The sequence below is a fragment of the Passer montanus genome, unplaced genomic scaffold (assembly GCF_014805655.1).
Source record: "Passer montanus isolate IOZ18808 unplaced genomic scaffold, ASM1480565v1 scaffold54, whole genome shotgun sequence".
NCBI lineage: Eukaryota > Metazoa > Chordata > Aves > Passeriformes > Passeridae > Passer > Passer montanus.
The window spans coordinates 691,101-718,925 of NW_024370374.1; the positions used below are offsets into that span (position 1 = coordinate 691,101).

A 27,825-nucleotide genomic window follows, 5' to 3' on the forward strand; every position below is an offset into this window, starting at 1 on the left:
GGGACAGGAGCTGGGCCATGCAGTGTTGGCCTCAAAACTCCTCCTTCCCAGCACTGGAGTACCAGTTGCAAGCCCAGGTTGTGCTCGGCCCTGGGGCAGTCTCAGCTCCACGTGTGCCCTCTGGATCCCCACCAGCCTTGGTGGCCATCTCAGCTTGAGTCCAGCTGCATTTACCATCTCACCATGGAACTAGTGGGAAAGTCCCCTTTTAGGTACTGAGATTAGGCTGTGGAAAGCAGCATTTCTAGAGATATTTTTGCATCAGCAAGTAAATTTTTCACCTGGCTGGCAGTAGGGTTGTCCCAGGGTGCTGGTAATGGCTGGACTTGTTTCCCAGATACATAGCACTGTACTTAGAAGTGTGTTAATTTTCTAAAAGCCTGGTTATATAACTTCCTTTGTACCAATTACACTAGCACAGTGTTGAAAGCAGTCTGTAAATACTATTTGTTACCCAGTAGTTTCAACCCAATACTCTGGAATTTCAGAACTTTGGATCTTACCAATTTTAATCAACAGAGAACGAACATCAGTGTTTCATGTGGTTTTAGTATACTCTTATCTATGAAGAGGTGGTAGAGAATAGCAAAGTATTTCAAAGCATGTTTCTAACTGAAATAGTCAGTGCACTGATGAACCACGGATGATTCTGAGCAAGGAGTCCTATATTTTTGTACAAAAATTGATGGATAGGTGGTGGGACGTGGGCCTTCCTATAATGAGAAACTGTTGTACTTTGCAAAGCTCGGCTGAAGTTTAAACATATATGTTCCACTGACAGCACTGCCTGTGCTTTCATGTGAAAGAATTTTTGAAAGCTTTAAGTCATTTTATTTCTGGTAACTGTAACACCTTTAAGAAAAAAAAAAGTAAGATACGAAGGTTTTTAACCTTCAAAAAATGATAATAGTCTTAATCTGTCAGGTCTTGGACATTTTACCTCTGAGTCTTACTTGTGCCTTGGAACATGCTACCAGTGGGTTGTCTGTTTCTGTAGATAGCAAACTGGATATTGGTGAATTTATGGGTCTGGGGAGAAGTAGTTTTGTATCTCTTGTATCAGCTTTTCAAAAAGAAACTACATTATATTTATGACTAGTAATAACACCTGCTAGGTGAAGATAATGATACAGATACAGAAAGCTAATAGATAAAGACAAAATCTGGTCTTCTGTGCTGGTTGTTTTTTCTTCTGTTCCACTGTACGATGGCAGTGGAGATGCTTTCTGCTCTTGGGAGCTTTATCCTCTGCTCTGGTAAAAGTGGCACTGGACAGACAAATAGTTTGTTGCTGTAGAGTGGGCACTATATTTATTTATCAGGGACATTAGAACCCCTGGCAAAGATTTTAAAATGATGACTGATGATTTTGGATGTCTAACTGTAGTACTTTCCACTGGTGAGCTTTTCAGGGTGTAAGCATGTTACGAGTCTGCATGTCTAAGCTCCTTTGGAGGGCTTTAAGCTGCACAGAGCAAATGGAGACACCCAATTACCAAACATGCTTGAATACATTTTCCTTGGAGTTTGGTTTCAGTCCATGGCATTCCCTCAGTTGTGCGTTTGGGGTTTTAGGTTGTTTTCCAAGCCAGTCTCTCTCCTCTCTGTCTGCAAAGCCTCATTTAATGTACACAATGGGGCCTTTTTCTAGTGTTGGGGATTTTTTTTTTTCCTTCTACAGTGAAATTCTGAATTGTAATTTTCATCACTCCTTTGTGTGTTACATCATGCATGCTGGGCTGGATTCTCAGCATTCAGTGGCGTTTCTCTGGTTTTCTACCAGCTGAGAATTTGTGCCAGCATTTTTGGCTTCAGAGTAAAACCTTTGGAAAGCAGGCACACTGGGTATCTAATTGGTTATGACATCCAGGAACTGCAAGTGGCTCAGGTCTTGCAAAAGTGTGACGAAGGCCCAGCATGAGACACATGGCAATAGGCAGGAAGGTGAAATGCCATGATTTCTGTGCATTGTTGTTAATTGTCTTTTGTAATGATGATGTATAGTGAATAAATGATGAGGTAAAAATGAACGTGGTGGGAGATGATGCATTTGAATCTGAGAAGGTATGATGCTGCTTGGACATTGTCAGGATTAGCGAGGCTGGAATGTTTCTGCATCTGCCTGGTCAGGCTGTAGTTTAATAAATATTGTATGAGCTGTCATATTTTGCTTGTTTAAACTGAGAAATCCCTAAAACAGCTGTGGATTGCAAGCATGTCATGTATTTATTTCTCAGGCAGGAGCACAGCCGTATAGCATTATTAGCAGTAATACATCTCTGCCTTACACTGTGCAAGGACAGGTTTCCTGTGATGTACGAGGGAGAGGTGGTAACAGAGTCAGTGGTGAAAACTGAAATTGGAGCTTGGTGAATTGCGTTGGGAGAGGCAGTGCCCGAGATCTCTCAGAATTTAGGGGCCTATTTATCTGACTGCAGCACACCTTATTTACAGCAACTTAATCTGCTCGCAGCAGACACAAATGGCTCAGCATCCCGTCAAAAAATCCATCAGAAAATCAGTAGCTGACCAGTTGTGAACTTGTCAAAGTGACTGCTGACAGAGATGGCATTTGGGTTTTTTCATTGAAAAAATGCAGTGGTGGACCATGGCGGATGACTCTCAAAAATGAAAAATATTGATGTGAAAATGAAAAATGTAATCTGAATATTTCTGACTTAGCATTTTTACTAGACTGTTATTTCCTTTTTTTTTTTCCTTTTAAAAATAAAATTCATAGATACAGAAAGAGAAATCTACGCAGCACCCCATGTAAGTGAGAAGTTAATTCAGCTCTTCCGGAATAGAAGTGAGTTCACGTTTCTGGCCACTCTGCAGCAAAAGGCATCGACTTCTGGAGTTATATTGTCCATCCGAGAGTTGGAGCACAGGTAAGAGCAATTTGTTTCTCTCTCTTGCAGCAGCAACATAAAAGATAGTGAGTGCTCAGTGGTCTGTTTGGACAATGCGTTGAAATGGTAGATGTAAAATCTAACATGCAAGTTAGAGCCTTTCTTCACTGGTTTTTTTTTTTTTTTTTTTGTTATAGGAGGAATTAATTATTTATGTATCCTGATCTAAAATAACTTAAACAGAAAGATTAAAGCCAGTATAGTATAGATGCAATGCACTTTGGAAATTACAAACCTTGTAATGCAATTTTCCTGACTGGTTTATTATATGTGCTTTGGAGTTTGCTTTTTCATAAAAGTTAAACTTGCACTTTTCTTGCTTCACTATGTTTCATAACATTATAAAATAATACAGTATTTTGGAGATTCAGTAACTAAACTATTAAACAATTAAGTTACTTGTGTTTCCATGTAATACTGTGTATCTTCTCAACATGAATACATTAAATTCCTATTTCATGTGTCTCTTCCCCCTGCCCTTTTTTTTTTTTTTGTTTCTGGTTGTCAGTGTAGGAGGAAAAAGAGGTCCCTTTGATTATCTGTTTTAGTGGTAGACATCAGTTTGTTACAAAAAAAGGTGTACTTTGTGTTATGGTTCATAATTCCAATGACATTTTGATGCTTCAAAGTGTGTGTTGTGTCAAACAGTCTCCTATTTGTAACTTTGTGAATGCTTTTTTGGTAATTTCTTAGGTCTTGAAGGACCTTTGTGTCTAGTCTTGACACATAAAAGACTAGTGCTGGTCTTTTCTCTTGTAATAAAGTAATGGAACATTCTCTGGTTGCTCCCATTTCAAATCTAATACCAGTTATTCTGCAGCGCTTCTGTTAAAAAAGTCCTACTGGTATTTGTCTTAATCATGCACATGATACTCAGTTGTTAGCCCAATTTCTTTCCTTTTTGTTGAGAAAGTGTATGAAGGAGAAGGCAGTGACTTCATCATGACCAAATTGTCAGTGATGCCTTTTGCTAGAGCAACAGCAGAGATGTCCAGATGAGGCTCCCCAGTTAGGGGGAGGACTTTGCTATACTTCTCTGTCACCTCTACTTTCTTATTGGTCTTTCTTTTACTTTATTCCTTTTTGCATTTTTCAGGCCACTGTCTCAGTCTAGAAGAATATTGTTTTACATTAGAGAGGGATCCCTTCCTTCATCGCTTCCTGTTCTCCTGCTCTTATTTTATCATTCCTTTTGCATTACTTTTCAGTTTCTCCAAGCTTTTTCAGGCCATTTGAAGTCGTGGTTAACAGGATCAGTTTGCCATGTTAAGAGTTTGTTTATTATTTATTTGAGAAAGAGGACATTGAGGACAGCCATTGAACAGAAAAATGCTGTCACATGCCTGCACTTAGCAAAATCCAAGGTCAAACTAGACAGGCAGTGGTGATTATACAATGCGAGGCACATGGATTTTTAGATATGGTGTCTACTGAATGCAGCTCCTTGAGTCCTCTATCTTGACAGGCAGAGGCTTGTAGGGAGATGTGCTCTGCAGGAGTAATCTTGGTTGAACAAAATACACTGCTGTTGTCCTCTCTGGCACTGAGGTTATCTATAATATTTTAAATGATGACATCTGCTTAAAAATACATAGAATTGAAGGATTGCCTGCTAGTCTCAGTTGAACCTTTGTAGCTCTGTGTAGCAACAGGAAGTTTCAGTCTCTGTAATTGCATGCAGGAATCAGAACAGGCATGTCTGGTGTTGCTCTTGACTGCTGTTATTTCAGGTGGATTACTGTGGCTGTCCTTTTTTGGACTCACTGTGTATCCCTTAAAGCCATTGTTTGTTTGTCAGGTTGCTGCTCAGACCTTGGTAAGGATCCTGCTTTTAGACCCCCAGATCTGTGATGACAGAAATTAATAAAGTGGATGACAATGGAGAAAGTATTTTTTAACATGGATGAGAAGTAGAGAGCAAAGATTTTGGGCACTTCTGAAGGGCACCATGCTTACATTAGATCAATGTAATAGCAGAACTTTTAGGTGGCTAATTTTTGATGTTTCTCTAACAGCTCCACTCACTCTATAGCTTTGCATGGGAACTGAAATGGGTGCAGACACATGTCACAGGGCAAGCCTTTTATTAATTGTTGCTCCTACTAAGCTTCTGATAATTATCATGGTTCTGTTCTTGATGACATGAATTTTTTTAGTCAATCTTTTTCAATTTTCCCCGTGTCTTTGAAAACAGAAGCTGCAAAGAGGATAATAAAGAGTATCTTTATTTCATCAGGAGCAAGATGAGTGGGAACAAGTATAAGGGTACAATTTTTCCTTAACCAGTATAGTTTTTGACTATGCAAAACCCAGGAACTCTTCTCAATTTTCTCAATTTCTTTTCTTTGTGCAAAATAGGAGATATTATAGTTAAAGGCTTACCTTTTTTAACTTACCAGCATACCAAAAGTGGCCAAATTAAAAGTTCAAGCCTTCAGAACATATAGGTCAGCAACAAGTGACAAAAAGGAGCGCTGTTAGCTGTGGATAGGAGACTTCATATCTCTGTGACAAATGTCTTTTTTTTGTTGTACCCAGATTTAATAGTTGAGAAATAGGTGTTATTCCAAGCAACGAAAAGGTGTGTGTATATATTCTGTTTTTTGGGGTAGTGGAGATGATTGTCCTAAGGTAGTAAGGCATAGAATGCCTGATTTGAAATTTCATTTCTCTAGTAAGTTTTAGCAGGTTTTTATTTTCCAATAAAATGGAGCTCTTAAACTGAAGATAATAAAATAAGGTTAATACTCAATTTTTCTTGAAGTCAGTAATTTAGATATACTGTTTTGTTATTCTAAATGGATATTTCGTAGCAATTAGATATTTGCTGTTAATATGTATCATCATTTGATGGACAGAACAAAGATAACAGTGCATCTTTGTTAACATTTTGTTGAATCAGTTTAATGATGATAAAGACTTTGTTTTCATGCTTGAAAAATCAAAATCTTAATGCAGAGAAATTCTAATTGGAGAATCTAATAGTTTGTGCAGTCTGTGTATATAGTTATGTGGAATATTGTCGTAATAGGACACGAACTGAAACGACAGGCATGCTGGAACTCTGAGGTAGGAAGAAGGGAAATTTATTTCCTGACTCCAATATTTACAGACTTTCAAAAGTGACAGTAGATGGGAGGATGAAATTGCCACCTCTCCAATGACTCCAATGACTCCAATGGGCAAACCAATGTCCATCAAATTTCTCCTCCTCCATAAAGGAATGCAAAACCAATCATTATTTACATAAAAGTGTCCGAGAAAACTCCATTACAAAAATGTAAACATCAGAAGGCTTAGAAGAACGGGGTGACAGAATATAGTGGTAAATTTGAGGATTGTTTTCTTTCCTAAATTAGAGGTAATAAAAATAATATAGGATGGACAGACATGTTACTTGAGGATGTAAAAGGTGGAAATTGTTTTCTTGATTAGCGAATTATGCTAGTCAGTTCTTCCTAGATGGGCTTTGTGAGCTATTTTGTTCACAACCTTTCACTCTTTAGACCACCAAAACACTTAGAAAAGGCCATCAAGATATTTAAAATGCCACCCACAATGAATTCCTCATTTCAACAGCGATTTAATCCAGTTTCACCTGAAGCTGTGTCTTCCTGCTCCTTGGCTGCTCTGGCCTTGCATGGTCCAGAGCCCAAGAACATAAATTACATGGAGTCAGCATTGCCTTTCAGCTGTTTAATCTCTGAGTTTGAGATATGTTGATGGTTCTTCTCCACCACTGGCCAAGATCAGTATCTGGAGAAATATGTCAAGGATGTTCAGGTACTCATATGTCATTCTTTCTGAAGAGTGTTTCATAATGGGAGATCTCACCACGATAGAACAAAGGACTGAGTCATAAGATGATTGTTTCGAAGATTTTGTTCCAGGAAGCATTAAAAACTTTTTTGCCAAATTTTTCCTTTTTAAAATTTTTTTTCTTAATATGCTTGTAACCTCTGTCTAGGACCTGAACTTTAGAAACTTGATGCCATGCCAAATATCTGGAAACCCATAAGCTGATTGTACTGCTATAATGAAATGGATTTACCGAGTTCAAAATATGCCCCTTCACTATGTAGCAGAAAGCTGTGTTGATATAAATATTCAGGAAGATTCTGATAAATGTGTCAGGCTCATAGTGAGACTTTTATTCCTTGCAGGTGAGTTTTGGATGGGGAGGTAAAATAGGCATGAGGCTCCAGTCCGCTGTTGGATACTTACCCCAGGTGACACCATGAATGCCTTCTGAGGCTGTTGAGGAGCAGAGAAAAAGCTGTATGTTCACAAATAACAGCTGGAAGGCTACCAGGCCATTATATGTTTAATTAAAAACACAGAGGAGTAATAAGCTAGTTAAATTATTCACTGAAACCTAGCTGATGAAAAGAAGCCTCTGCAAGTGACTTCTGACCCTAGTAGTAAACCTGAAAAATTGGATTTACTCCCTGCTATGTTTTAGATTATTCTCTGCAAGATGGATATACGCATATTGGATTCCAAGATGCCCAGGATTCAGAAAGGGAAGGAAAAACTCTGCAGATATATCCATTAACCTTTTTCTTTTAGGGTAAAGGGCACATCTTTATGAATATTTATATGTTGAATTGCTAAACTGGAAAGCTGTAACGGGAATAGCTGAAGACTGAGCCTTACTTCCACCCCTCTGAATGAGTTGATGTGAAATATGTGAGGCATTTACATGATTTTTGCCTTCTCAAAAGGTCTTTAGAGATGCAAATGCAAAGAGAATTGTGCCCACCTGCTTCTGTTCTTGGGGTTAAAGTACACAAAAGGGTAAAGTGAAGAAGAACTGTTGTATAAATCTTCCACTGATTTAAGCATTGTGAGAGAGGAGTTACTGCTAGAGGAGTTACCTTCCATCCTGTGGCTTCCTGCTGAGAGCAGGTGTTTTATGTACACTAGGCTGACAATTGTTGTCTCTCTGAAGCATTAACATGCTGCTCATAACCAGCTGTTGAAACACATCCATTGGACCACGTTGGCAATTGGAGGAGAATGGCTGACAGTTTGAAACTCTTTAAACCCGAATTTGGACAGTGCAGAAATGTTATGGTCAGCCAGCAGCAAAGATGTGTGGGTCCCCCAGGAGTCTGCTCCAACATGCGGAGTTATTCTGTTTGATTGCTTTATGATCCTCTGATACAGCCAAAGAACCAGAATGTCTCAAACTTACACTAAATGCAACTTTCTGAAAACTGTCTGCTGAATTTGGGCTGCTTGTTTGGAATGTTAACTGCCCTAGTTAATAAGACAGTTAGATGTCTGCAACATGTTATTAATGTTCATTTGTGTGGCTGACAGTAGTCTGGTGACATGTCTGGTTTTTTGGGTTTTATTTGCAGTTTTTTAATGATGCCTGTGTGCTTTCTTTGCTCCAGGCACTGTGTCCAGAAAGGGAGGGAGGTGGCAGTGCCTGCCCTGATGGTTGCTGGCTATGGAAAGCTGCCAGAGCTTTCGCAGGGGCAGGGAAGGTGGAGGCTGCATGGGACTGAGGGCATACAGACGGAGCAGACATGGACTAGACCTTGAGAGAGGGCAAAGGAAGAGATTTTATATTTTTTTTGTTTTCCCAGAGAATCCAGGAGAAATGTGTTTGTTGTCTGTTACCTGGTGTGCAACAAGGCAATAATTACACACTTGAGAGAGACATCAGTTATTTATTTCAGATCTGCACAAGCCTGGGTGCTTGGTGGTTTCACACAAACCAAGCACACCAACAGGACTTCCCACAGAAGTAATTTGTACACAGAAGTCCAGAGCTGGTAACTTTCCAAGTACAGCCCTGGGACTGGTTAGTAGTTACTACTGGTTTGTAGTTTCCATGCAAGTTTTGTAATCTCAGCTGACTTCTGTGCATGCCTGAGGGAAGGGTTTCCCCCTGGACTTTTTGACCTCTTGGTGTGATTTTTTAATGTTATAATGGAGATAGTTCAGCTAAGGGATGCATGGACCTGGAGTTTTTTGCCAAGTTGGCAATGTATAAATAGGTGACATACTGGTGTACTACATCCTTATAGTCTATCAATTCTAGCCTGCTCTTCATTAAGGGATGGTAATTGTTCCACTGATTGTGTCCTTTCCTGCTGATTAGAAAAGTCTTAATAAGCCAGCTTAAAGTGTCTAAAGAATACTGACCAGTCCAGACCTAAGATGATTTTGGTATATTCCACGTTTTGCAGCATGTGGAATTTGTCATAATGTAAGAAATCACTGAAAAACTGCTGAATTTGAGAGATTAGTGGGAAGAACCTTTCTTCTAAGGACACCACAATTAGGGTAATTTGTTTTCAGATACTTTTCAATGGAGTAGTTTTACTCAGGTGACAGACCTCATTAGTTAAAAAAGCTGTTATCCTCTTGTTTTATTAAAATCTGGCTTTTAGAGACTGAATTTGGGGATCCCCTGAGCTGAGCTGTTGCTGCAGTGATGAGCATGAGGGAGGGAGGGACAGGATGGGGCTGTGCTTTTTTTTCAGCTCTGCTGGGGTCTGCCTGGTCACACTGGCAGCTCTAGGCTTCAGCATACCTGCAGAGCTCCCTGGGTTAATGCCAGCTCAGAGTCTCAGGTTAACCATAGAAAGTAGCCAGCCCCCATTCAGAAAGTCCTCAGATACAGATGCTTTGTGAATTGCAGATGATCCACTGTGAAAAACAACCTTTGGCCAGGGGTTGTGGGTGACGAGCCCTGTAAGGACAGCTGCAGGATGTGGGTGTACAAGGTGACTTGGTGTTGGAGTGGTGATATGTAAAGGAGTGAAGATTCTCTTTTTTCAGGATATTTTTCAGTAAAGGTAAGACAGTGATTAGTGTGAGCATGTTCTTTTGTTGTTTTTGTGTGGGTTTGCTGGGGTTTTTTTTGAGACACATTTAAGGAGTCATAACTTCAGCTTGCTCCAGCCAGACTCTTTTCTGTCCTGCTGGCTGCACTAGCTCTGAAGCCTGCTAACATGCTGTTCTATTTTTAGGTGCAGTGTGGTACTTCCTGCTTGGTTTATTAGGACTAGGAGAGAAACCAGGCTCTTTTTTTCAGACAGTAGGCAGCCATGGTGAAGGTAGATTTTTAGACATATAAAATGAAAACAAAAATGCTGAAGGTCAATCCTCACAACACATACCATGGAAATACGTAGCTGCTTTGTACCAGCTCTGACTCCAGTTGTCTTTTACCTGGCAGGCAGATGTTGGGGTGACTTTTTTCTTTATATGATCAAAGAGGAAAGTAAATTCGTATTAGGATGGCCTGTGCCTAGTTGCAGGTACACAAACACATCATGAGTGCTTTATGCCTTGCAGCTTGCATGCCCAGCTGCCATGTATAAGATGAGTAGAGCAAATGACAAAATGTTAATAAATAATTTCTGTACTAATAGAAGGTGTCAGGGTGGGAGTGTTTATTGTTAAATGTTTCAAGCTAAGTTGGTAGAACACAATTACTGTTGTCCTCAGAGTGGTCTGAATAGAAAAATAAAGTCATTTAATTGACTGGGTTTAGTTCCTTTTGCTTGAAATGAAAGGATAGAAATGTTTGGAAGAACCTTATTTAGGTACCCAGTAGCACAGTGATGTTGCGCTTTCAGGCTTTTACTTGAGAGGTTTGAAAGTGTGTTCAGTGTTACATTTTGGCTATATTGTATTTGCTTGCATAGAAGGAATACTTTTGGAATAGAGTAGGAATAGAGTAGGTGATGCAATATATGGGATTCGGCTTTTGTGTTTCCCTTTGTAGAAAGTTAATCTGATTTTTAGCAACAATTTTTTTTGTCACGGGTAATGCTTCTATTCATGACACCTTTTGTGCTGCCTGATGTCAGTCTGACTTCAGTGATATCAGTGTGTAATCTCTGCCACAGCAGTGAGTTTTTAATGCTGCATAAGCAACAATTTGCCATGTATGGTTTTGCTGTGCAGCCTCTGGGTCTGTCTTTATTCAAACCAGCTGTAAAAAGTAGCTTGAATGGTTTGTTAGTATGGATGTTAAGGAAGCTTTCCTGTCTCACCATCCAGGGCCACTGTTGCAGTGACAGTTGTGGCACATGAGACTCTCACTGCACCAGAGTTCCTCAAGACTCACATGCAGTGGAGGAGTAGATCTGTGTGCTTGAGTGTGTTAAGAGCATTTCTTCAAAATCCCGTGTTTCACAATGCTTAATGCTTCGGAGCTTGGGATCTTGCCCTGTCACTTTATAGTAACTAAGGTACAGGAACAGCACCCATGGAAGCGACTGAAATATTTGCCTTGACAGGTGTAACTTGTTCTGGTTTTGAATCCACACAGAGCTGTGGTGACAACTGCAAAGTGAGTGTTTCCTTTCGTTTGAGGAGATGTATCTTTTCTTTCAGAGGCACTGTTTTTCTCACTATGGCTTCATCTCTGACAGGGGCAGTGCCTTGGGCAGATGCCTGCCAGCTGATCTGCAGTCCAGTGCCTGTTCCTGGCCCGATTTGCTTTGCACTGAGGACTGCTAAAACAAAATCTCAGTTACTTTGATGTCGCTGTCCAGGCTGAGCCACTTGGCACACCCAACACAGTTTGTCCCACTTTGCACACAGACTTACTTGGTGGTAAGGAGCAGCAAAAGGCCAAAGGAGTAATGGTGTGTGATTCATCACAGAATCCCTGTAGATGGAAAATCCTGAGATCTCTGTGATAATGGATGCAGATTTTTTGCCTTTCTCTAAATACATGAAGAAGTGTTTCTACAAAGATGCTAAAGCACAGTCTTGCCTGAAGCCATTTCTATCATGAAATAGCACAATGCTATTGTGAAATGAAAAATCAATGTGCACAAACAAGTCCAAATATACTGATTTTTTCAGAAGCTTGCTGAATTTATACAATTTATAGCTGATGACATCAAAACGACTGATCTCTGAACTTTTTCTGAATTTGCATTATTATTGAAAAAAAACCCCAAACAAACAGCTACTTCTTGGCCAGACTCACAGATGTTTTCCAGAAGTTTCTGTGCAGTAACAGTCTGATTTTTATGGCAGTGATTTTTTCCCCAGCATTTGGGAGGCAGTGTTGCTGCTGCATGTGCAAGGTGGATGGGGCTTCCATCCTTGAACTCCTGTGGTTTTGTGACCTTCTCCCATATGATGTTAAGCAGATGCACAGTGTTTTGACTAGATGGCAACCCCAAGTTTGTACATATTTGCAGGGATGCCATCTGTGCCTGCTGCTTTGCCCTGGGACATCTGTTCAGTAGCTGTAAGAGCATCTGCTATAAGCACTGGTGCTGCTCCCTGAAAGAGGCTGTGGGGCTTCATTTGGCACTTGATCAAGGATGATGGAAGTTGTAAAGTCAGAATGATAACTCTGCTTTATTTATGTTTGAATGTGATAAGGAGGAATGTTGCCAGAGTTGAATGCAAAAAGTAGTTCTGCATTAGTTCCTAGATCTCTTACAGGAGCATTTAATCTGCTTACCCAATTATGCTGCTGTCTTCATTGTGGGATATTTTAGTGCTTTGTGATAGGTATTGGGTTGGTGAAGATCAGAAAATAAAATGCTATGTACCCTAAGGATGTTCTGGAGGGCACCAGTCCCACAGTTCTGTTGGGGCCCTGTCTTGGGATCCATAGTCTGTGGTCTGTCCTTCCTTTGGCCACTTGCATAATCTAACAACAGTAGAATCTTTGAATGAAACGCGGTGGTGTTTGCCACAGGATAAAAGCTCTTCAGTGGGTTGAGATGATGAAAAGGTGAATATGTTTCTTTAATGCAGATGGTGGATTCAGCCAACTCACCTTATAGAAATATTTTGCCTTTTCTGTTTCAGGTGTCATACATGTTCTTATTTAATGTTGATAGTGGCTTTTCCAATATTTTTTGGTCATTGCATCCACAGCAGGTGTTTCCAAGTGAAAGTATACTTTTAGAAACCTTTCTCTCCTAATCTGGAAGTGAAACGAGCAGTCAAATGTATGGTTTGGTCAATATGGTGGTGACTAAAAGAAAAGGGGAAGAAAGAAAAAGTCATTAAATGTACCTGTGTCAAGCTTTATCCTCTCCAAACAATATTTTTGTGTGAGGTATGTAGCGGTTGCAAAAACTGTCAGAAAGAATTGTACAATATCTTGAATCAATTGTGGAATAATACTGTCCTTCTGGAAAGCACATTGCATGGCCTTAAAATATCCCAGCTTTTTTTGATGTGCATAAAATCAGTCTGAATTTAGCAATGTTTTTCTCTTATACATTGGGGTTTGAATGAGAGACTGCAGATAGACCTATAAAAAGCATTTGAATTCTATAATTGTACGAAAGAAGCCAGCAGTAATTTACATGCTTAGCAAACAGGGAAATTCTACTAGTTGGGAGAATTTCGGCCAAGGTCAAATTGTATTGCTGTTCCATAAAAATCAAGCTTTCTTAATACATGTGTTCTGAGAACTTCATGTGTCAAAATACATGTTAACATCTGATCACGCCTCATTTAAAACACATGAAAGTATAAATTGTTGCTGAGAAATAATAAATAAAACAAGAAACCATCACTCAGGGCTAAGGAGTTGACAAGAAGATTACTGTTTCACACCTTTCTTCCCTGAAAAAGGTCTGGAGGAGGGTAGCAGGGCCCTAACTGTAGGACAGGCTGCATGCAGATGTGATGTAGAATCAGAGATTGTCACGATACTCAGGGATCTTTCTTGGGCTTTTGGTATGGATTTCATGGCAGCATTGAAAGTTCACACTGAATCATGATACATATATTCAGATGGTCCCAGATGTTGCAGTCTTTTCAGGAACCCAGATTCATTCCAATCCTCTGTTTTCTTGTAGTTCCTGACAAAATACTGAAAAGTACCTTCAAAACTCCTGGTAGAGATCGGTCCATTTTCCTGTCTCTTCTATGGTACCTTCTATGAATTTTCCCCCTCCTAATTTTTACCTGTTGTTTTATTGTGGATAAAAAAAATGTACAATGGCATTTGAAGATGAGATAGCGATTAAAAAAAAAATCGCTTTTTATTTCCATTTATTTCCTCTGGGAAATCCATTTATTCCTCTGAGTTTACTAATTATTTTCTCACGAGTTGATGATTACTTGCCTGAGTTTGTTTTTCCACTCATTTGTCTTCCATTCCCCAATTTGCAGATTAGAACTCTGAAACAGAGCAGGTGCACTGTGAATGGCCTTTGTGCCATTGCTTTGGAAGAGGCTTCTTTCCACCAGAGTCTAGTGGAAGGAGGAAAGAAAAGAGGGAACTGTTTGCATGTGAGTTATATTCTGGTAGAGAAAAGACAGCTTCTGAACCAAGAACACAGTGAAATGTTTGTGTAATCAGGGTCTCAGTGTGAATTTCTGCATCTTAAAAAAAAAAAAAAATCTACACAAGAGTGTTGGTTAACCTTGCCTTTAGTTTTTTAAATACGAGAGGGAGATGCATTGGAGTAACCCAGGTAATTTCTGCTGTTGGGATTATGTTGACTGGTGTTCACTGATGTCTCTCTGAGTGTAACTGTTTGTCATTTGCTCTTGTTGAAGGGTGGTGAAGAATAGGTGCAGAATTTGTCTGCTGTCACCCTCCTTTTCCTGCCACTGAAGAGCTAAAACATGGTGTTTAATACAGTCCCATGGCACTTACTGCATTAGGTGCACATATATAAAAATGTTAGCACTAGCTTTTACATGAAATTTTAAGTAATCTGTTCTGTACTATATGAATTAGTCAGGAGGCTGACAACACGCTCGATTCCTAAGCAACAAGCTGTTCTCAGTCCTGAGGTAACTATTGACACTAAAGCTTGTCAGCTGAGAAGCTTTGCAATTCCCTATGCTGTACAAATAATAGAGCACAGATGTGATTAAGTGCAGTAACTGACTGACCTTTCCAGGACTGCACTGTTTCCTTTACATTAACAAAGAAATCATTGTGTGGTGAGTGATCAGCTCCGTGGCTATTGGAGATTACAAAGAATGACCTCAGGAAGCAATTTGCTTCTTGCAACAGGAGATTGTCTTGTTTTTGGGCTCTTAAGACTCTGTGATCAACCATATACCTATATGTATATACATACAAATACTTTGTGTGTGAATGTTATGTACTTCTCCCTCACTTTCTTTTTTTCCCCCCAGTCTTCTGTCCCCCTTCCTTTTGTGCTGTGACAGCAGATGGAAATTACAAAATGTTTTAAGTATGACATCACTGACAGTACTTTTCCTCTAGTGCTTTTCTTGCTTGGGAACACCAGCAGCAGTATCTTCTGGATATTGACTATATTGTTACTGAGCATCGAAATAATAAATCTCCAGATTTTGTGTGAATGTAATTTAGGTATTTTAATGCGTGTTGGCTGTAGTTAATCAACATTCTGCTCTACTGTTTAGAAAACCCCTCCTTCTCTGCTCTCCTTGCACCAGTTCCTTCACACCACCAGCCTTTTTTTCCAATCTGTACTGCATGTATTTTGTTTGTACCTATGCCTGCTGTGTTTTTATTCAGCATTGGTTTTACCTTTACCTCCTTGTGTGTTTTACTTTGTCGCTCGGGTCTTTGATTCATGTGACCCAATAATGCTTTTAGGTTGCGTGAAAAATATGATGACAAGGCATTGTCAGGATGGAGGAGGGCTTGAATTTCACATTTGGTGAAGACTTACTGTCTTTGTGTTCCCCTTCCCAGCCTATTGTGATGTCTTGCATGTGTTTCCAGCTAGTGTTTTATCACCTAAGTTTCCTTCCAAGAAACTCTGTTTTCCAGTTATGCTGGAAACTCTCAGCTTCATTGGTAAGATCTAATCTTGAAGACGTGCACAGCCCGCATGTAATGCTTGTGCACACAGGCTGTTAGGGCCTGTGTACTGCCCAGCAGTGTAAAAGGCTTATGGGAAAATGAAAATTGGCACTCCAATATTTATTGGTTTATGTTACATTTTTGGAAGTGCATTTCATGACTGTAATTTTTCCCACCCTAACCAAATCAGCTCCTATCTCTCAAATGCCATGTTAAATTGGTGTCGGTCAACAGGGAAAAACAAAACACTCTGGAGGTGGTGGGGCAAAGGACTATCTGGACAATCTAATGTCTTCACTTTGTTGTAGAGCTCTTTCTACTATGAAGGGAGGTCAGCATCACCTGTTTCTATATACACAGCTTCATTTTAGCAGGAAAAAGATTCGATATGATGCAAATACTTGGTGAGGTCCAAGAAAAGACTTCACTATTTATACTGTCATTGTGCCCTGGAAGGGCTAAATTCATCCTAGAGAAAGAACTGGCTCCCCCCACCCCCCTGTGAAGCCAATTAATAACCTCACTTCATTAGTTCTGTGAGTCTGACAGCTGTATGAAGGTTTTGATTGTTGGATGGTTTATGCCAGATGTGGAGACACCTATTCCAAGAGGTTTTGTCCTTTCCTTGTAAAGCTGAACGATCACAGCAGTAACAATAAAAGTCAGAAAATGAGTTAAGCACAATTACATGTAGGGGAGTCCTAAAAATAAACAGTTGTGGTTTTTTAACTGGGTTTGCAAGTAGTAAATACACATTTAACGATTACCTAGTGTTTTCTTACCTTAATGGCTTTTTATTTGTTTGTGGTAGTGATATCTGTACCGTTCTTTATTTTTCAATTTCTTACAAAGCCTGCAGTCATACAAAATATTTCAGTGAAAAGAATAAGGCTTGTTTTTTTGTAGTTTGCTATGGGTGGAAAGAGGACTTCAGTTTCCTTGGCTAACAAGTAGTACTTTGAGCTGTTTTCAGTAATTAGTATTGCTGGTTTTGTACTGCTCTGAATGTATAGACTTGTCTCTCTGCTTCTTTAAAAAAAAAACTTAATTAGTAGCTAATTCATGCTGAGCAGCCTCTTTAGATTGTGTTTGTTTAAAGAAGTTTTACCAGTTAAGAAGAAAGTGACAGTCTCTTTCAGACAGTATATCCAAAAGTGGAACTGATTCTTCATGTTTTCAATGCAGCTATTTTGAACTGGAGAGCAGTGGCCTGCGGGATGAGATCAGGTATCACTACAGGTTTAATGGGAAGACAAGAACAGAGGTGTTCCCCTATCGCCTGGCAGATGGACAGTGGCACAGGATTGCTGTGTCACTTAGTGCATCCCATCTTCTGCTCCACGTGGACTGCAACAGGTAAGAAAATATGTTCTGTAATCTGTATTTCCTTGAAAAATAATCTCTAGTTACAGGAATAAAATTGGAAAGATTGGAAAGAAAAAAGGAGATTTTTCCCCCCCCCCATAAAATCTCATTCAAGAAGCGCCCTAAACTGCTGTGGGATAAGAAAAGGAAAACAAAGTATTAAAATGGAACAATTCATTGTGATTATGAACAAATGTGGAAAAGGTTGATTGCTGATGGGGGAGTATTAAATGCATCTCTGTAGTTTAGACAGTAGCTGAGCAGTTATGTTTGTCAGTGATTGCACTTAAGTGTGATGGATGGGTGTGCAGTCTGTTCTGTTGTGAACTGCTTCACTCAGCATACCTGAGAACCTGAAGAATAGATAGATGCATCAGAGACACTTTAATTTTATTTTGCATAATCAAACAGTGTAGGTTTTGCTGATTTTTCCATGTGCTGCCCATTTGGAAACTTCTGAGAAACCTGGAAGCTTCTTTTTGCATGACTGGAACCAGTGGTTTTTGTTTTCTGAAGGGTATTCTGTTCTTTCCATTAGAAGTTGTGAAGGCTGTGAGATGGCATATTGCCAGGATTTCAGGGAATGAAAATCTCTCTTGCCTTGGGACTTGATCTCACAATGTATTGTAGACTTCAGACTTAGCAGCTGATGAGGAAGAAATTCAGAGAGCTTGAAATTGGGACTTTCATAATAGTCTTTATGAGTGAGGAAAACAAACCATTACTTTTGTATCTTATTGCACCAAAATGTATGAAAAAAAATCCTTGACATTCAGTGAGAGCATCAGCATATGCATTTTGGGATCGTGGCACTTAAATAGATTGGGTAATGATAGCAGATATTTTTTTTGAAGTCTGCATTTTGTTCAGACAGTCAGAATAAAGCTAGATGAGTATTATAGGAGTTAAAGCAACATTTGAAAAAGTTTGAATTTTGACCCAAGTAATTATGAAATACTGTTTTGAGAGGAATGTTTCAACTATTTTCTGCAACTCCATTAACTACTGAAAAATCTAATCTGAAGGAATGTTGCTTATTGGACTTTATTTGGACCTTAGAAGCAATTAAGTGCTGAGAGTAATTTTAAGTTCATTGGGGCATGAAATCTACAGTTTGCAAAGATTCTCTTCATTTCAGTAATTTGATTTATTTATGTTCCCATTATTTATTTGTTACACTATTTCTTTGCTTTCAACATAATGCTTTTTTCTTTGTTTATTGACATACTGGGTTTTGGGTTAACAGGTTCTTCGTTATCTACTTTGATTTTTTTTTTTTATGAACAGCAAATAGTGTTTTGGGAAGACACTTTTTAGCAGATTGTTTAGCTGGCTGCTTTCTTGTACAGAATTTAGAATGAAAACAACATAAAATGACTGTCTGGTGTAGAATTCTTTCCGGGGACATGAGAACTGCATAGAGTCATGGTTGTGACCTGATTTTCTTTACAGTAACAAGCAGAAATAGATAAATACAATTATGGAATGAGCTGTGCTGTCATATGAGGTGATGGATATGTCCAGCCATCTCTGTCAGGTAGCCCTAAACAACAGGGCTGATCCATCTAACCATGTCCCTTAAGGTGGTACATCCTAAGGTTGCTTCCAGCATAAATCTGTACCAAGATGTCTGTATTTGGCTGTGTAGGTTTTGTGACAACTCCAGTGGAAGAATAATGGAAATAGTTCTGAAAGCATGACTTGAGGGCAGATCATAGTAGAAGTTTAAATGAGATAGGGAAAAAAATCCCGGGAAGTCTAAGTTCCTGAGTCAGCTGTAGCATCACTGTTCAGTTAGAGAATTTTGTGAATGTTGGTGTTACTTTGATAAAATCTTAAAACTCTTTATATCTTTGCACTCAGAAAAGGAGCCAACGTCTTGTTTATCATGGCATTTTCTTATGACAGTGCAATAAATGTTGAAGCTTTGAAAATGCAGAGCAAGTCAATGAGCGATACTTCTGAACACTATGTGAAAACCCTAAGCCTTCTTCATGTTAGTTTCAGGGAAGCTGCAGCTGAAAGTGTGAGCAGAGTCCCGTGTGGAGAGCTGTGGACTTAGCGTGTAAATGTCACTGTTTTGGGCTGATGTGGTGTCTGGCTCTCGGCCGAGCTCAGGATGCCCAATGAGAAGTGATGCTTCTGCAGACTTGAATGAACAAGAGGAAACAGGATATGAGTGCAATCAGTATATTCACCTGTCCCACCTCCTGCAGAGATCTGGTGTAATCAGAACAAGAATTTAGCTTCCTGTGTACCTATCTAGTTAAAGTTCTCAGCTTTTTGTTTACTGTGTTTGCCAGCAAAACAAAAAGGGAAAAGAAAAAAACTGACTGCCAAAATTAATGCCTTGAATTTCTACTGTATTTCTTTAGGGGCTGGCACCATGGCTTCCTTATAGACACACCTGAATTTGCATAAATGCATTCTTTCTTTTGTTTAGGACTGTGGTAATGTGTTATATATTTGGAAGGCTATTGTGAGTGAACGATTTGTGAATGCAGTGTTAGTAAAATTAATCTGTACCTGAGAGTACATTGCTAGTGTTTGCATTGGGAAAAATATCCAGTCACAATCTAATTTTGCTACAGGCTTCATACTGTGATACTCTGGCCTCCAAGAACTGCAGCTGATCAGAACACGTTGGAGAAGAAGCTTTTAATTTGTAAACAGATAGTCAAATCTACTTTTTCTCCTCCCAGCCCTATCACCCACATTACTCTGATTTGTAAAATTGCTTTGACATTTGTACTTGATTATCTTTTGGATTCAATTCAAAGTCAGCTTTGTTTTTCAGACCTGGGTAGGCTTGGGAAAAAGTACTTGGGAAATAGCAAAGACCTGTAGTGCTTTAAAGCATCACCTTTAAAACAGTGCAATTGTCTCTGTTCTAATGAGATGTCATATGGAGGGAGAAGCATATGTATCAAAGGAGGTTTATTTGCCCAAATACAGGTTCCTTTTGAAATCAGCTCCCTCTGCATCTTACTGGCTCTTTTTAGAGCTCCTTCAAGAACAAGGTGTGGGAATTGTAGCTGAGTTTGATGTCTAGAGCTGCTAACTCAGGAATCATAGAATAGTTTGAGTTGGAAGGGCCTTTAAAGATGATCTTGTACCAATCCCCTGCCGTGGGCAGGGATGCCTTTCAGGGATACCTATCCCAGGTTGCTCCAAGCCCTGTCCTACCTGGCCTTGGACACTTCCAGGGATGGGGCAGCCACAGGTTCTCTGGGTAACCTGTGCCAGGGCCTCACAGTGAAGAATTTCTTCCTATTTATCTAATCTAAACTCACCCCACTTTGAATTGAAGCCATTTCCCCTTGTCCTATCACTTTTTTCCTTGTCCAAAGTCTCTCTCCAGTTATGGCCCCTTTAGGTACTGGAAGGTGCTAGAAGGTCATCTGAGCAAGGAGCTTTTCCAAGGCTGAACAGCCGCAAATTTCTCAGCCCATCTTCATGGGACACAAAAGGATACCTTGAAGTCCAGACTGGAAACCCGTTGAATGTCACTGGACTCTCCTCACTGACTTGAAGAACTTTTCTGCTAGACAGTAACCTCTAGCCAGGGAACTGTCTCAGAAAACTGACATGAGGAGCCGTGGGTGCACTTGCTAACATGCTTTTGACATTCTAGTAAGGTTCTGAAGGCTTAGAAAAATGAATATATGTATGATCAAATAACTCTGCCATGCTTCTTTCCAGCTTGGGCCTGTGTTCATACCTGTGCTGTGGGGACATTTGCAGCCAAGAGGCTGTCAAGTCCTACAATATTTGATGTTTGTCTTCTCTGGGAATTAGTTTTAGCTGTCGAGTCTCTATTGCTTCCCATGGCAGCTGGCTGTCCACTGGGATGCTTGTCCCCTATGATAGTAACAGTACAGAAATATGTTGCATTTAATGAAATATGTTGAGAAGAGCAAGGGAATAGCATGGAGCCTACAATTTAGGAAATGGCAGGTACTGTATCAAAATGTATTTACTGAAAATCTGTTTGCAAAATAGAAATTCCAAGTTGTTCTCAGTGTAGCTGATTAATCTGGAGGGGTAAGCCTGAAAGGTGGTTTTTAATTTTTTTTTTTTTAATTTTTAATTTATCATCAGCCATATTGCTATAAAGGTACTCACCTATTCAGACAGTATCCATCTTCCTTTACTTGAACTCTGTGAGCCTAGAAGGGAGAGGAAGGTGTTTTGATGAAAAAATTGGTGTTCTTCCAGTGAAAATCTGTGCCAGAGTGCATTTTGCTGTGAATATAGCCTGTGGTTTTGATGGATACTCTTAGCTGTTTGATGGAGGGGGTTGGTAAGAGCATAAGAGAATAGATTATAAAACTGGAGCAGGCTTGGAAGTAGTCTCCAACTGAAAAAACATGTTGTCTGCTTCTTTTATGTTAGAACAACGCATTAGGGAATAAAAAATGCATGAGCAGTGAGAACTTTTTAATTGGAAAAATAAATAAATTAAAGTAACATCCTCCAAATATGAGAATCCAAGACGTCCGAATTCTATAAATCAGATATTCTGGCTGCCAACCCGAGGTTTTCCACTGATCTAAACAAAGTTCTGTGACTTTAATTAAAGTGTAATAAATTTAAAGAAGGTTAAGGGATGTATTTAAAAGAGGGATTTGCTGCTTTAGTTACTGTAAAACACTTTATCTTGAGAGGGAAAGTGGTGTGGTGACAGTGCTATGCAGCTAGGTAATTCAGTCTTGCTGTTTGAATATGAGTTTGTGACCCAGATTGCTTCTCTGCTCTCCAAGCTGTAGCAAAGGCTGTCAGAAAAATGGTTACTTGGGTAGAGTGGTGTAACTCTGTATCATGGGTGCACCCAACTTCAGAACTGTGCTATTGTGGACTGGAAGTTAATTATCACCTACTAGTTTTTATTTTTGTTTGGCAGAAAGGCTGTAAAATGTTTGGCGTCAGGGAGACCACCAGCTGGCATACCACATCAGCTGCCATCAGTCTCTATCATTACATTTACTGCAGTTAACTGCAAGGAAATGTTGAGGATACAGTCAGCACTATTTTCTTTTTAAAGAAGCTTTTACATAGCTAGGGTTTTTCACTGAATAGCTGTTGCATCAGCAGAATGGTGATACGGGTGTGACCAAAGACTGAATGATATGTTTTATTCCAGTCCCCAATTACGATGAAAATTTGTTTTTTAATCCCCAAAAATTAATTTGAACTTCTTTGTATACTGCATTGAGAGAATTGTGAGAATGCATGAGTATTTATGAAAGTGCTGAAAAAGTACTGGAGGAAAAAAAAGGTAACAATCCATATTTGTTCCTACCTGTCTTAGACCCTTTGGCCACCCTCAGAAGGCAGAAGTCACTTGTAGAGGTACTTGGGCACTGAGCTTCAGCAGAGAAGCCTCACTAGCTCCTGCTCAGCATGGAATCTGCATCTGCTTTGTGCTCCTTCTGGGAGCTGATCCAGCTGCTGCTGCTGTCAGAAGAGGAGCAGAAGTCACTCTCCAGGAGTTTGATTAAGGGTCTTCCATAGGAGCTCAGGGCAGAGTTTTAGGGACCCATGGAGCCAGAGTTTGGTACCTGCAAAGCCCAAGTACTGCTGCATATAGACTCAACAATGGTACCCAGTCAGAACTGGGTACTTGTGGTGCTTTCTGGTGAGTTGCAAATGTTGGTGGACAGGTTGATGGCTTCAGCGGGACAGGAGTATTGTTAGATTACACTTTACCATTGCCATCTTGCATTCCTTGTATTTTTATGCTCTGGGTGTCAGAGAGAGAGGATGGATAATGGCAGAGGAAATGATCTTAAATCAAGACCGGCAAGCCTCAGATGGTTTGTAATTTCCAAAAGTGTGTGACTAGGTGTATTATCAAATTCTCAATTATTTGTATGTTGGTCCAATATACATGTAGATATTTTTTAATGTTAAAAGCACTAAGTCTTTAAATTGGTATGGTTAGTTGTAAGAGCAGTCTCTGAAAATTTAGCTTGCACAGTTTGAAATGTACTTGGATATTTTTTAATGATTTTTTTTCAGAAGAAGTCTCCTGTTACTTGGTTCTATATTCTTTTTATTTGTTGGTGTGGGGGGTCACATGAACAAGAGGGGTGGTCATAGTAATTTAACAGTCAGCCAGATAAAGCAAATGTTTTGAGCTTTTTCCTTTCATATTGTAAAAACAATTATCTTGCTCCAGCAAGACAGATTAATCGAGATCTAAGAAAAAAATGAACTCTTCCATTTGAAGTGGTTGGCTTAGCTCTGGAGTTTAGAACTACAAGTCACATAGGATAATATTGGAGCTGAATTGAGAAAATGATAGCATAATTCTAGTTAAATATTTTTAGATCTTTGCCAAAGAACCTCTCTGAACTATTCAACAGCAGACCTGAGACCTGAGTCTTCATGTAGCAAATAGTGCAGAGCCTTTCCAAAAGATCTGAAACCTCCTGAGTGTGGTGAGGCTTGTGAGAGGGCGATTGAGCAAACAGGGCTGAGACTGCTGAGAGCTGTGAAACCAGCCCAGAATGTTATGAAGTGGCTTAATACTTGAGGTGTCTTTCTTTGGCAGTTTAGCACTGTTACCCAGAAGGTAATTATTCTAGGAATCCAATCTTTACAAAATCCTCAAGCTGGCTGCATGGAGGTAGAGTCTACTTGATTGCATTTCTTAATACTCCAAACCCTGAAAGTTCTTATTATTTGATGATCTGGTAACTGAAAATCGGCAGCACTCTTGAGGGCAGTGGTGCAGGATCACTCACATTTGTTCCTTGGTTGTGAGGAGCTGGAGGCATATGGGGTGCTCAGAGGTGGAAGGTGTCAAGGCTTGGAAACCCCGACGGGGGCTCTGGGGCAGTGGCGTGGGTCTCACTGCAGCAGTGGTGTGTGAACAGGACCAGCCAGGCATCTGTGGTGTTTGGCTGGCCCTGCAGTATGTAAGGGGGTCAGAGAGGCTCCGTGCTGAGCGTGGGGACAGCAGAGTTCCTGGTTCAGTGCTGTGGGTGTGAGCTGCTTGACCAACGTGCCAATGGTAAAGGCAGTCCAGTCTCATGCTTCAGAAGGTGAGGTGTTTCTGAAAGTTGAAGAATACTCCATTTCTGCCCAGGTAAGTCTTTAGTGAGCTGGTTGGTGTAGCTTTTTGGTGGTGTTCGAGTTTTTTTTTTTTTAATGGGAAAAAAATGCAGATATTAGCTTCCTCTTCCACTTCAAATATTTTAATGATGTGAAGAATCCTTGTTGTGATCTGCCTTGCCAGTGGAAGGATACATTGAAGAAGCAGTGAGGAGGAAGTTGGTAGTTTGATCCTCGGCACAGGAGTAATGTAACAGGCATTGCCAGTCCTATAACTTGTCCTTGTTTCTGAGACCAGGCAGTAAATGAAAGAATCAGTGGAAACTGCATTACTTAATTGGACTGCAGTTTTAATGGCATCCTCTTCAGCACATCAACAGTGAAAGCAAATAACTAATAACTACCACTATGCCAACTAAGGCAATTTGGACTTTTTCAGCCCAAGCTGAATTTTTCTGTCACACCAGCTACTTACCTTAGACTTGTCTGAAAGATGTGCCATGCAATATCCCTGGGGAGCAACCCAGTGCAGTCTGCAGTGAGAACTCTCATTGACTTGAGCAGAACCATGCTTTCCCCTCCCCAGTGTGTCAGATGTTGTGAGAAGTGTGCTGTCCCTGCAGAGTGCTTTTCTGCCTGTCTGCTGGCAGTTTCCATCTAAATTTAATTTTAGAACCAATATAATGGCTTGTTCTATGTTTACTGTCTGTTTCATACACCTCCCCAGTCATGGACAATTAGTTATTTGTGGAGGGACTGTAATGTTATCTTTCAAACAACCAAGACTAAACTGGACACCTGGAAAATACCGTGGGAAAAGGGAGATGTGGGTTATTGGATGAACCTGCAGGGAGAACTGAGGAACAGGGAATGAGGCCATGGAATTGGTGTTACAGAGACAGTGGCTAATGGGGAGGAGGAGTGGCAGCTCCCAGGAGAGCCCAGTGCCTTTGCACAGTGCTGAGACAGCACCAGGGGCAGGGCCTTGGCATGAGCGTGGCAGCCAAGGCAAAGCCTGCCATCCTCAGCCTGCAGTTGCCTTCCATCACAGCAGCAAATTGACTCTGGAATATGGATGAGGTTATTTTATGATTATATACAAATCCTCCAGTGATGACATGAGCCCCTTGATGAGATGATCCTGTGACAAGATACCCTGTAAAGCAATTAACTTCTCAGCAGATGTGGTTTTGGAATGGGGGAAGAAGCTGTTTAGTAAAAAGGTTTCTTGTGGCTGGCTGAATTTTAAATTTAGCTTTTGTAGCAGTGCAGAAAGAGTTGAAATCAAAGGCCTCGTTCTTTTCACAATTGCACCTATCTTACTGTGCTAGATAAATCAACTTTGGGGTTGAGAGGAGCCTGACACAAAGGGAAAACAAAAGGAAAGACAAAGACTGCATATATTTTGTGAAGAGGGGCTGTTCCAAAGCTGTAAAAGCTTATCATGCCTCAGGTTCTGTAACTGCCAGGGTGAAGATCTGTGTGCTGCAGGTCTTTGGCCAGGGACCAGCACATCCCTCTGTGGCAGGCAGATGGAATAGAAGCAGAGTTTCAGAACTGCCAGTTCTTACTCAATAAATGCCTTGCAACAAACTCCAAAAGCAACATTAGATTAAAAAAAATCATTATAAAATAGAGATGGCATTAGCCATTTAATAATGGTTTTACCTCTTTGTTCTGATAGAATTTTATTTTGGGATTCATTTTGCTGCAAGACCTTATTTGTGCACATTTTGTTACATATTCTTCCTCTTGTCTGATTGTAAGATAGGCTTAATTGGCTACTACTTGTTGCATAGATATTCTAATACAGTTTTTTATCTCAGATGTATCTTGCTCTAAGGGTTTCTTGTTTAATTTGTGGGAGAGGAGCTTTTCTTCTTTTTATGTCTTGAAAGAACCCATTGAATTAATTTCTTCCTCTTATTTATAGAATCTGCTTTTAATTGCTCAGACTTGGTTTGGTGATATTTTGCATCTGGGATGTGCTCTGAACATTTGGTTCATCTGAGGTTGGGCTTTTGGTATGATACTTGGTATGGCAACAAACGAGTGGGCTGTGCTTTTAGCTTTTTTGTTAACGGTTTGCTTTATTCAGTGTTCTGGTTTAGAACCTGAGCTTCAAAGATTGCCGAGGTTAAAGGGTGTCTTTCAGGGAGCCTGTGAGTTTTACTATTGTCCTCATTTATAAGCGTGTTTGTCTCCCTGACTGTAGTGGATATGTGTGTGCATCATAAAAAACCCTACTGCTTTGTGGTTTATGCTCTGGTAGCCAGATAGTGATAGTTGCTCATAAGTGATAAAGAGATGCTGAAATGCCTTTGGAGAGTCAGATATTTGTTTGAAAAGTAGCATTTGATCTATGTAGCTCTCAGCTCTGTATGGAGATGTTTAAAGTCCTGAATTCACATAATTCATAGAAGGGGAGCACACTGATTTTTGTAAGAAAAGTCTGTATGTGTAGATGACATTCACCTCAGCACTTCAGAGAAAGAATTCTTTTGACCTAGACACCACCTTAAGTTCTACTGAATACGGCAAAAATTATCATGCTCACTAAAACCTGTGACAAGTATTCTTGTGTGCTCCTGCTACCTGTAGATTATGTACAAGTTTTAGGGGCAATGCCAGGGCCAGGATCCTCATGCTATTGAACTCAGCTTTACCTGAAAGAAAAAGGTTGCTGTGTGGTTTGTTGCTGTTAGGCAGCTGAGCACCACACAGCTGCTGCCTCTGCAGTGGGAAGGGGAAGGGATTCAGAAAGATACAAGTGCAGGTGGGGAAAGGTGTGTTGAAATAAAGACAGTTTAACAGGTAAAGTAAAGCAAAATAAAGAATTAATTCAGATCTCCCGTCAACTGGCAGGTGTTTAGCTGTTTTCCTGGAAGAAGCAAGGGCTTTGTCTCAGATCATGGTTACTGGGGAAGATAAATGCCATAATCCCAAACATCCCTATCCCCTTTCTGTTTTCCCCCACTTGTGTTGCTAAGTGTGATGTGGTGTAGCATGGGGTATCCCTTGGGTCAGCTTGGCTCTGCTGTCCTGGCTGTGTCCCCTCCCAGGCTCTCGTGTGCCCCCAGCCCCTCGCTGGTGGGGCAGTGTGAGGAGCAGAAGAGGCCCTGGCATGGTGCAAACGCTGCTGACTGTCAGCTGAAACACAGGTGTGATACCCACGCTTTTTTGTCACAAATCCAGCACGTGGCACCACACCAGCTGCTTTGAAGAAAATGACCTCCATCCTAGCCAAAAGCAGCAGTTGCCTAAGCTGAGAAATGTGATAACTATTTGAGTATCAAACAAGTTGTCTTGACACTAAAAGCCCTGCTCTGGGTCCATCACATGTAAGATGTAGTTGACCTCATAGTTTGGCATGTTTTTTTTTTCCTGTATAACTCTTGAAATCCTAAGCAAATGGCCAAATTTCTATTTCTGCTTAGAGTCTGACTCAGCCTGTTTTCTGGGTTTTTCACACTTTCAGAAGTGCTGTTTTTGTTATATGAAGATGGGTAAACATTGCAGCCTTGTAGACAGGATGTTAGGGCTTAGGCATTCTTTACACTGGTGTTATCAGTGACCATTTGTATCTGTTTTGTCATTTGCAAGTAAAGTTCATAATAATGACCTTGTTTGTAAAGGTGTTGGAATCTACCTCAAGTAGATTTTCTCCAGATGAAAGTTGCCATAGGGGCAACTCTGACAGATGTATTTCTTCCCTTGCTGGGG

The 27,825-nt window shown here is 40.2% G+C and overlaps 1 protein-coding gene across 3 annotated transcripts in view; it reads left to right on the forward strand.

Annotated features, from left to right (window-relative positions):
- NELL1 (neural EGFL like 1) overlaps positions 1–27,825 on the forward strand; it is a 277,445-nt gene that overhangs the window by 17,885 nt on the left and 231,735 nt on the right. For all 3 annotated transcript variants that reach the window (XM_039725136.1, XM_039725137.1, XM_039725138.1), the window contains exons 2-3: positions 2,741–2,891; positions 16,864–17,034. In XM_039725136.1, coding sequence (XP_039581070.1) covers positions 2,741–2,891; positions 16,864–17,034 — 322 coding nt within the window. The remainder of the gene's footprint in view (positions 1–2,740; positions 2,892–16,863; positions 17,035–27,825) is intronic.